We start from the raw sequence: 11,479 nt of genomic DNA, 5'->3' as shown, positions 1-11,479 counted from the left end.
CAACCACAAAATATTTTCAAATCCCAACTAAGAGAGTAACTTCTGTGTTATAATCACTTTCTTTAAGATTTCATGTATTCCGTCTTTTAATCCTGTCAAAGTCATCGAGGGGAGTGCTTCCACTTAACTCGATGACTCAAGACTATTAGTGTGATTTGTTATGCGCTGCATGCTGACCACACTTCCATTAAAAAGTTCTTCTCTGGAGGCGGCTGCTGATGCATGAAACCCGAGTGTAACGCCTCACAGCGGCCAAGAGGGATTTGAGGGGGGCCCCGAGAGCCCCAGGGGTCCGCTGTCGGGGGGCTCTGGGAGAGAGTTTAATTTCATAGTTATTTTACTGACTGGTCTGATCAAAGACTTCAGCTCACTCACTGCAGGTTTCTCTCCAGCTGCTATAGAGACATTTATAATATCATACCTGCTAACAATTTACAGTATATATACCAGTTGTGTGACAGACTTTATGCAAGTGTAGATTTTTCAAAATAAATGTAAGGAAAAAACAAACACAGATATATTCTCATTTTCAAGAGCACTTCTGTTGTGATATGAAACTAATTCTATGCACTGTGGTTATGTACTTTTAAGGCACTTAAAAAATCATTGCAGATATAACAGGTGGCTGCTATGTTTGCCTCTAAAATGTTATCCCCTGCTAGTACAGTCCTGCTCCTCGGTGCTACACACACAGAAGACATTTGATATTAGGACACAGGCAAATTATTTAATTGCAGCAATGAGAAATGAAGTAAGAGGTAACTGGGATACAGTGTGAATTGCTTTTATAACAAGTTTGAGGAGTCAGGAGGACATCTCTGGACACCTGATGCCTCTAACAAAAGTGTGTGAATCCTTTGAGTTCATGAAGCTGGGGTCAGATTAAAAATAATTTGGTGTCGTGCAGCTTTTTAATATCCCTCCTGACCTGGCATTTGTTTCCCCGGAGACAAGTCTTCAAAGGCCACCATTTTAAAGCAGCGCTGCGTGGATTAAAGCAGCCAATCTCTTATTTCCTCTGAGAGCCTGGGCAAATTTCAGCAGTCAAACGACAGCAGTCAAACGACAGCAGTGGCCGATGCTTTTGTAAACTGACCAACAGGATCACGATTTTGAGCCGAGCTGTTCAAGGGGACAGCAAAAGGCATCTTTATTTTAATGGGCTATGGTTCGCCCCTTTAACTGTGACCAAAACCATGTAGCAGTGGCTGAGCTTTTACAAAAGCTGCCTCCTGAAAAATCTCCAAGTCAAATTGGCTGCCTTCATTCATTTTCATACATGGTTCCTCTGTCCTCTGTGTGTGACACAGGGGAGGGATTTGACAACAGTCGTGCTGATGGGTTCATTACTTCCATTAATAAGGAGCAACTACCCAGAGACGCTGAGAGAAAAGCCTTAAACAAACCTTTATTCTTTCAAATGCAAATAATATCTGTGAGTGCATGTAATTGTACTGCATATTATGTATGTAGGGAAGATCTGCTGGAGATCAAAGCTGATCCAGACAAATTATTCCAGGAGGATTAATGTGGGAAATAACTTGTCAAAAACAAGTTTAGATAATAATAAAAATAGACTGTGTTTCATTAAGTGTATGTTACTGCCAGGGTTCTGGTGCACGCAGGCAGCATGGCAGGGCTCACTGGGTCACTTAATATTAGAGCCATTGTTAGTATTATTAGTTACACTTGTGCATTTCCTGCGATGAGTTGAATATGTGTGTGTAAAGTATCAACTGCTTATCAGGATTCTCGCGCCTTGCCACAGTCTGTGAAATCAAAGTACATCTCTGACGTGAAGTGAAGTACTTTAGGTCCCAATTCTCTCAATTCTGAAGTTTGTTCACATTGGAAGTGACTGAAACGTCACTTCTTTTTGAAGGCATTAATACAAGCTTTAATCACTTCCAGGTAGTGGTGAAACAGCTTATATATTTCCTAGTGTTACTATTGCAAGTATACTTTTACTGATGTATTTTGACATCTCTGATTGTCTTCTTTGCTGCTGTAACATCGCAAATTTACCCATATCATATATATATATAGAGAGAGAGAGAGAGAAATAAATTCTGAGCAGCATGGTGGTGCTGGATGGAACTTAATTGTTGACCCTAAATTGACCATAGGTCTGAGTGTGAATGTTTGTTAATGTATATTTTGGCCATGTGATGTGCTGGTGACTTGTTCAGGGTGTTCCCTGCCTCCAGCCCAATGTCAGCTGGGATTGGCTCCAGCTCCACACACAAAAGGATGAATGGAATAGATAAAGTATACATTTGTTAAGGGGGTAGTGGTCAAGTTGGACATCCTCTGATTTACTTGTAGCATCATTATCTGGTACACTAGTATGTTGTTGAAAAACAAAAATTGTTGGAACAAAAAAGACGTATGAAATTCTGAAAATATATTTTTCATGGCAGACATTCTGAAGCACGGGCTGTTTGAATGACACCAAAGAATCTGCTTTTTTATCAGTCCCAGCTGCTGTTCCAGTAAAACTGTATAAAGCATCAGTTTTCTGGAACTTAGTTCCTCTATTACAATCACAATTTCAGTCATTAGTTGCACGTGCTTTTCGGCTAGGAGTCCAATTGTGTTTGACAACTGCTGAGACAGCTACAGTATCCAGCTGTGTCAATAATAATTAACAATATTAACACTAATACTGCACATAAATGAGATGCTGTGTGTAAGTAAGCAAGACCACCAGGCATAAAAATGTTAACATTTATTGCTGATTCTGAATACCGCATTGAAAGCAAAAGCATTCAGAGTATACACAGAAATTATACAATTATATATGGTTTCACAAAGGCAGTGAACACATACTGTATTACAATCTACAAAAATCTACTTTACAGAAATTTAAAATCCTAAATATCAAAAAGTACAGCTGCAGAAAACAGGTGTAGAACTGGAACCAGAAACTGCTCTGGATATCTGTCGGTGAAACAACATGGTGACATCACGATACAAAGAAAGCAGAGGTCATCTTTGTACTTACAGCTGGTTTTGGAAACTACAACTGGCAGACAGAAAAAAAAAAACATACTCCAAAAGAACTCATTGAATTGAAATGATTTTTTATAAATTATGGTGGTTTTATGCATCCAAAATATATAATTTTACAGAGGACATCTCTACAAGGTAGCATGTCATACTATTGTTCAGAGGGATTGGTAGTGTATCTTTGCAAAAATGTGGTTAAAATAATATAAGGACACAATGGAAAAAAAGGTCTCGCATCTCACATTGATGGAGGTAAATTTTAAAACAATCAACAGCCTGGTGGAGGCTTGGTGGAGTAACAACATAGTCGTGGTAGGTGGGGTGGGGGGTTAGGTTAAGGTCATTTCTTGACTAAAGAATATTTTACATGTGCTTCAGTCAGGAATTGAAATGGTGGCTGTAGCTCATAAGTGAATAATTTCATAAATAGTGAGGGCTGGTATGGCTCTGTTCTGATCCTGGTAGTGTGGTACACCGGGCTTAAAGGGTACAAGACCTACACCACCAATCGTGTCACAATGTCCCAAATGGCTGGAGAGAGTGGCTTTAGAGCCAGACCACCACAGCACTCAAACAAACCCATAGAGCGCAAGAAAGAACCAAAGAAAATCCAGCCGACTAACTCGAGGCTGCCGAAACAAACCCCTTTTAAGGGTAAATTAAAAATACAAGATAAGAAGATCAATAAAATATTCCAGTAAAAAAAAAAACCTTCAAATGAAAATTTATTTCTATGCCCACATCAAATGCCAGTCCTGCCATTTTGGAGGAGTGTCCAAAAGAGGGACGAGGCGTTCGTCTTGCGTACGAGGTGCAGTTATCCTCAATCCCAGTGAGAGTCAAACTGGATTCAAGAACAAGCTGGTTTATGGTCACACACGGCTGCAGGGGGACTTGCAGTCTAGTCCTGCTCCATAGGCTCCTCGGTGGTCCCAGTGTTCAAGATGGCACTTTCCATGGCGCCCTCTGTGGGAGGTTCAGTTGTACTGCTGGAGGGAGCAAGAGCAACGTCTTCCCTGGTCGCTTCGGCATTATCCTCTATGCTACAGCTGCTACCACTGCTGCTACTGCTGCTGCTCACTGGGTCACTGTTGCTCTCCTCGCTGTCCCTGCTGGTCTCGGGGCTCTCCAGGACGCCTGCAGGTGCCTGCTGCTCTGTCTGATCCATGTCGCTGGCCTCGTCCTGGGAGCCACACGGTACCTCCCTCTCGGCCTGCCCCCCACCCTCACCCGAGCCTGCAGACACCTCAGCATGCGTGCTGCTCGAAGGTTCTGTGTAGGAAAAGTGGAAAATCACAGTTGAGTATGGATAGTTTTAAGGCTACTCGTAATTTCTATCAACCTCAGAAGAATTAAAGGACTGGTTTGGTTGCCTTCTTAACAGGCAACAAAGTGAGAAGAACGATGATACAGTATTACATTTTATTTCGTTTCAATATTCACTCTTACACACATTTCCCTTTATTACTGCACAGATGCCAGATTTAATAAAAATTACACAAGTAATTAGGTCCAGAATATGACGAGGAAAATATTGAGTATTATGCCTCCTAAGATCATCTATGCCTCAGTACGAAGACAGCTTTTCAACTGCAACCACTTTAATGTAAATGCATCATGTTTAGTCCTAGAATCTACAGTCAGTCTGTGCATCTGACATAGATACTAAAATAAAAACACTGGGGATTTAAAACATCTATGCTGATCTTCAGGGTCTGAAGGACATTTCCGCACAACAGCCAGAAAGAAAAAACAGTCACAGTTGAACTTGCGCTTGTTTTTGCAGCACAAATCACACTGAACTACAACATACAGCTGCCTCTTATAAAACTGATATCACTGGTTAGAGCGAGTCTTAACTATACTGCACCTCAGAGACGAATTGTGACAGTTACATGTGGGACATGAACATCAGTCTAAAAATGTCAATAATAAACTTATCCCTGACTTTAGATTAAGGAGACTTGGCTGCAATTTGTAATCGCATGAAAACCCTCAGGTCTTAAAATATTGTTTTAGAGAGCATCTTTATTCTGTACCCAAGGTCTTAATGGGTGGTTCCCAAATGGTGTGCCGTGGGATTTTGAGAGAAATGTAAAGTGCGAATCAAAATGTTCCTTTGTTGCACTGGTGCGCCAAACATTTAACTGGTGTGTCTCTGTATTGATAACGTCATTTTATCAGGACCAGTGATCACTTTATGTTAGGACCCCAACAGTACTGAACTTTACTTTGTATTTTTTGATTCGCTCAAAGGTTTGAAACACCTATTCAAACACATACAAAATTTGACAAGCGCACACACACACATTATTGTGATGCGCTCCCCTTATATAATAAGAATGCACCAAATAAGAGGTTTCCTTGCACAGTTTACAGCTTTCGCACAAATTTGATCAATAAAGAGGTTGGTTAGATAACATTATTGCTCAAATCATAAAAACGTTTAGTTACCAGCTATCTATAGTCACCATTCACTTTTCATTCTTGGTTGCTGCACCTGGTGTACTGGTGTGTTTACTTCCGTAGATAAATATGTAAATACTAACATACCTAGCGATGCACAGTAAGTTACATTAGTTATTTTTCAATGAATCAATAGTTTTTCAGCCCAACTGGTAAAGACCATGTCATTGCCGACACACTTCTCGGCACATGATGGCTTTATGTCATGCCCTGTAACATTGTCCTCACTGTAAACAAGCACAAGTAATGACGTTAATGCTTCACTTAAATCTGGCTCTAGTGGGAAAGTGTTAATGTATGTTACAGATCTGAGGAAAAAATCCTATCAGCTACTTAAACAAAACCTACAAATAGAAACATCCTTTTCAGATGAGATGGTATAAAAATCAAGTGTTCACCCTCGCCTTTCTGGAGGTTTCCCTTACTACTCAACATAATTAGAATTTCAGTTTTTAAGAACTGCTGAGATATATACATCTACCACTGAGTATAACTGGGTTCATAACCGTGTATTCCTATCCTACCTGTGGTTTATATTTATGTCAACATTAAAGCCAGTGCATTTGTAGCATTTCTATTTTTCATAACCTATTTGCATGAACCCATCTTTTCAAAACTATGAAGCCTCACATACCATTAACCCACAACCGGTAAAAGACATGTACGTAAGGGGGGAGAAAAACCTGCCTTGGTCTTCAGTAGCAGCGGCACTGCTAGAAGCTTCATTGTCCTTGCTGTACCCGACCTTCTCCTCCTCTTCATCCTCCTCTTCCTCTTGGACCATGGCTTCTGCCTCTTTTGACAGGCAGGCGGCATGAGAAGGCCTCAGTGTGTCCACGTCCTGCTCTTCCTCTTCATCCTCCTCATCATCCTCCTCATCATCATCCTTGCTAAACTTCAGTCTCTTCACCTCCTGCTGCTCAGCTTCCATGTCCTCCTCTGTGTCTGGGTGTTTGTTCTTCACCGAGCTCCCGGGGGAGGATTCAGATGCCGAAACCTCACTGACAAAAGAGAGGAGAAGCATGTGAAACACAGGTGATTCCAATGAGTTTATTTATGGTTGAAGATGAAAAATTCATTTTCTAGTTGTGTTTTGGCTCCTGACATACCTGGAGTCTTTGTCGTCTTCTGGCTCTGTGTCGAGGTCTTTGTTGTCTGTGCTGTCTGGCAGACCATTAGCTGCTAGTGAGTGTGCCAGAGACACCTTCGGTCGATTCAGCGGCCGGGGAGTTCCTGGACCGTTGACTTTCCTAATACACAGCAGACAGCGATTTGTTTTTAAAAGAGTGGGAAAAGGCAATATAGGTATAAAGATTATCATCTAACAATATTTAAAAAGTAAACATTTTAAAATCAAGAACAAAATCTGTCCAAACCTCTCTGTAAAAGCAGATGTGTTCCCAGGGAGCATCACACCATTCATTCTATTGATGGTACTGCATCCATTTTTTCTGCACGTTGGTAAACAAAACTGAATTCTCAACCCAATAGAATACATCATTACCAAACTTCTACATTATAAGTTATCATTAAATGTTTTAATTATCATGTAACTTACTCTGAGGTTGGATGTACACAGCTTACCACCATTACATTCTAGAGCAAAACAAGAACAGCCAAATAAGTGGCAGAAGGTGTCATTGTTAATAATATGAGAAGAAATAGCATCCACCACTGTTTAGACGTACCTTCTCCACCCCCCGAAGAAACTTATCTATTCCTATGTAGTTCCTCTTCGGTTCTGTAAGCAGCTCACACAAGCGCTGGATCGTAAACGGGATTCTAAAAATAAAGTGCAAAAGAATCAATACACAGCAAATACAAAATGTATCGTTCAGGTCGATTTCTACTCCCCCAATGTGTATGAAGGAGAGCTATCACAGGTCCATTATATCTGCTGCCATCAGGACTCCACAATCTACATCCCTGCAATACATTTCATTTTGTCTTATTGTAGACAGATGGTGTCAGACTCAGCAGTCGTAAACCAGAATATCCCCTTCCAGGATCAATAAAGTGTTACCTTATCTCACTTATCTTAAGCTGCTTTCAGACATGCACTGAACTCCAACACGGAGTTTCTGCGGACTTGTATAAAGTCAGCAGAAGCTGATGTGAGAACACAGCAGGAGATCCCCCGCTGGATTCACCACAAGCTAGTGGGGTGGGGGGGTGTTAAGTTATAAGTGACTGTAAAGTAGTGCGGCACGATATTAGGGAAACATGCGATAGTGTTGTTGAATATTGCGATGACTATATGACTGATAAATAAACGGTGTTAAAGGGATAGTTCACAGAAAAATGAAAATTCACTCGTCTACTCGCCACTATGTCAATTATAGGGTTGGCTGAATTGAGTCCACAAAACACTAATGCAGTTAAACTTCAGGAGTCTACTTTGTTGCAGCAGAATCCATTACAATTGAGGACAGTGGAGTTCCTTTCTTCTTAAACACTGGAAGTGGACTTTTAGGATTAAAACAGAGTTCAAAGTACCTTGTTTCAAGTCAAATGAATGTCGGGGCTTGCTGCCACTTTGATGACACCACACGAGCAGTATGGAGGCACATTATATTTTTTCCTGTTGTTTTATTACCTCTGAAGAAGAGGACACCATTCACTTCAATTTTATTGGATTCTGTTGCAACAAAGTTTACCCTTTAAAGTCTTTCTTCTTTGGTTTCAATGCTGACGTAGACCCCATACAGTAAGTAGTCTATGCTGAAACCGGTGTGTTTCTATTTAATATTGTCATGTTTTTATAATTCTATTATATTTCCTGAGGTTCTGGGACTATCACAAATAAGCTATATGCAATTCTTTTATATAATCAACTGCTCATTTGAATTCAATTAACCCTGGATAAACTTGATAACTAGAAGTTTCCCTTATAGAATTTAGTCGGGAGGAGGAGGCGGTGGCATGTGATTTGACAGAGCTGCCTCACAATTCTCTATTTTCTGTCTACTCTCCTTATGACAATGATTCATTAAAGAAGAAACCTGTCAATGATCTGTATATCTTTAATTTATTATCTAGGGTAGCAGGGCTCCATCTGATTGGCCAAATATATTGACATGCAGAGTGTGAATGCATGGCACATGACACAACTACTTATCAAAGTTCCAGCTGTCTTTTTTGTGATACGTACATGTCTATATTGTGCACCTAGGGCTGGGGGATATAGAAGAAAAAAAAAATCGTATCACGATAATTTTTCTCATTCGATATATATATAAAACAATATTTTATCGAATCACTATTTTTGTCATTTCAGCTTCCGCTGGTAAAAAAGTGCAGTATTACCTGCTTTCGACACAATTTGCAGTGCACATTAGTAAGCTTCTTGTCGGACTTTAAATAGCCAAACTATCTCCACACAACCGAATTCCTCAGACCCTTCTTTTCAACAACTTCCTTGTCTTTTGAGGCTGTGTCTGTTGGTCTGTCTTCTTAGTAATGTTATCGCTCAAGCTTTTGTTAGCATTTTCTTTCTTCTTTTTTGTATCTTGCTCGCACTCCTAAAGTACTGGTGTGAATGGCTGCAGTAGCCCAAACATTAGCACATGCGCTGCTACTCCTACGCTGAGTGCTGTTTGCATCAACATAAGCTGGCGTTTGGCTGTAACTCTTTACAGCCAAATGATTGGTTCTGTGCGGCGCTATTCTCATTAGCTTTTTGTGTTGTCTGTAAAAACATAGATGAAATGAGTTCTATCAAAGTATTGACCATGTCTGATATTTCTATCATGATAATTATCTTTATCGATTTATCGCCCTACGCTGATATTACTCTTGGCTGTAATGAAGAGTAGAAGCAGAGGTGTGAACCCAGAAACAAAACAAGTTTATGGAAAACCAACAACAACAACAACAAAAAGGGAAGCAAAACTGGTAACCATGGCCATACAAGGGAGAAACATAGAGAGAGGACTTCAAGTCATTCCTGTATTGGCCAAATTGTGACAGTTCCTACATGTGATAGTGTTTCAGCCCATTTACTCAGAGCGAGAAAAGCAGCAGTCATAACACATAATTAACACTCTATATTGTAGACTACACATATGTGTAGCAAACAGGAAAGCTATCCATGGAGTGTCTTTATCATGGGGAACCAAACGCATTAAGTGTGACTGCTCAATTCATCCAGTTAGCTTAGTAAAAACTCTGTTATATTGAAATGCACTAATTTAGCTCACCACCTACCCATTATATCCCGTCACTATCTTCAGAATTCTCTCCTTCATATCTTCAAATGGAATTGACTCCACGTTCGGATTTGCAGGACCTCTTTGCTCAGGTGCTGAGGCTCTGAAGTCATCCATCACATTCTCCAATTTAAACAGGAAGTAGTTCTTGAATTGAGACCATTGCACCCTAAAGGACATGTGTAAACACAATGGGGCTTAACACGTTTGAAATACAACAGTAGAAGACAGGACAAATTATAGAGCTAAAAAAACAAGACAAATATCATCAAAAAAATGACACTTGCATCATGACAGTCCACCACATTTAGAAAGAATTAAGTTCTGTTAAGGAAATATGAAATTACTCCTGAACTGCTCATCTAAATAAGCTATCCTTACATTTATAATCAAATAGAAAATCCTCCCAGATTTAAATAAACGTGTATTTGCGCGTGTGTGGCAGTTATAGTGGTAGCAGATGTAGTAGTAAGGTTGGACAATTGCATCAGGCCTTCAATGTTCACTTACATGGTCTCTCCAGTCTTGGCTACATGACATAGAAACTGTTCCAGAAGAGGACATGCCTCCTTCTTTGCCTTCTTCTCGAAATCTGCTCAGAGAGAGAGGACCACAAACATACATGCACATAATGTTACATTCAGAACAGAGGATAACAGATCATTTGACTTAGCTTCAGCCCCAGTTTGGAGAAGTGTGCTGTAAAGCCCTGATGAACTGAACACCTGCAGTGGTTTACTGCTGAAGCTAAACACTCGCGGCTCGTCCGCACGTCTATGGACACATTTGGGTTCAAGGCTATCATAATGTCTCGTTAGTTATTTACATAACGTAGTGGGCTACAGTTGCTAACAATCTTGCTAGGTCGCTTGCTAGCTAGCTAGAACTAGCCTCAGTTTAGCACACTGGCTAGCACATTAAGTTAGCCGCAACACCGTAGCCGGCAAACGGTCTCAGTAGCCGGTGACAGTGAGCAGCTACTTCCTCCCAGCCACCGCTATCAGCGAGAAAACAGAGGCAAATACAGAATAAATACACAATCGTTAGGTGGATGTAATAAAGAGAAGAGCTGCATATTTAGTGAGCTTTCATGGTTGGCCAACGTTACTAACAGACCGCTAACCGCTTCCGCCAAACCGCCTGTAATGTTAGCATAAGCTAAAGCTAATTCTGAGAAGAAGCTAGCGACGTTAGCCTGCGAGCTCCATTCCGTTTATTTTTTCACTGTACAACATCTACGGAAGAACACGTGAGACACATGGTCGCGACGAACAGAAAACCTGTCGAAACAAAGTGAAGTGACCTCTGAGCGCCTCTTGAAGCGAGTCAATTTCCATCACGTCGTCGCCCTCTGTCAGTCTTGTGGATGTGAAAAGCAGACTGGCGGCTAGCTGCGGCTGCTAAGCTACGATCTCACAGGCGGAGAGGAGGGAGTATTTTAATATGGCGCCGTGAGGTCACTGCCTGTTCAGCTGCACACAAGACACAGCAGCTCCAGCAGCACTCATCTCAGGACTCCGTGCAGCTGACGGAGGATACACACCAAACAATGGCAACTGCGCAAAGGGAGAAATACAACTACGAACTCACGAGTTTAAAAATGACACACTATAATATATATAGAAACATACTTTTCCTTGTTTAACACATATAGTACAGATTACCCACATATCACATATACATATCAACATATCACACTCAATTTATCTGTCTTTATTTATATTTATATATATATCGAGTATATATATATATACTACTATATACTATAATATATATGTATGTATGTATATATATAT

The 11,479-nt window shown here is 40.5% G+C and overlaps 1 protein-coding gene across 1 annotated transcript; it reads right to left on the bottom strand.

The window, feature by feature from the left end:
* Positions 1-2,715: 2,715 nt before the first annotated feature.
* ppp4r2b (protein phosphatase 4, regulatory subunit 2b) lies at positions 2,716-11,141 on the bottom strand. The gene is made up of 9 exons (XM_053442809.1): positions 10,987-11,141; positions 10,194-10,275; positions 9,682-9,852; positions 7,164-7,257; positions 7,034-7,071; positions 6,852-6,926; positions 6,585-6,725; positions 6,163-6,476; positions 2,716-4,281 (listed from the first exon to the last, which is right to left on the bottom strand). Exons 1-9 carry the CDS (start codon positions 11,018-11,020, stop codon positions 3,911-3,913), a joined length of 1,320 nt encoding a protein of 439 aa, XP_053298784.1. The 5' UTR covers positions 11,021-11,141; the 3' UTR covers positions 2,716-3,910.
* Positions 11,142-11,479: the final 338 nt, after the last annotated feature.

Source organism: Pleuronectes platessa, chromosome 2, assembly GCF_947347685.1.
Source record: "Pleuronectes platessa chromosome 2, fPlePla1.1, whole genome shotgun sequence".
Taxonomy (NCBI): domain Eukaryota; kingdom Metazoa; phylum Chordata; class Actinopteri; order Pleuronectiformes; family Pleuronectidae; genus Pleuronectes; species Pleuronectes platessa.
Note: the sequence above shows the minus strand (reverse complement) of the source record. Positions and strands in the feature narration are given on the sequence as shown.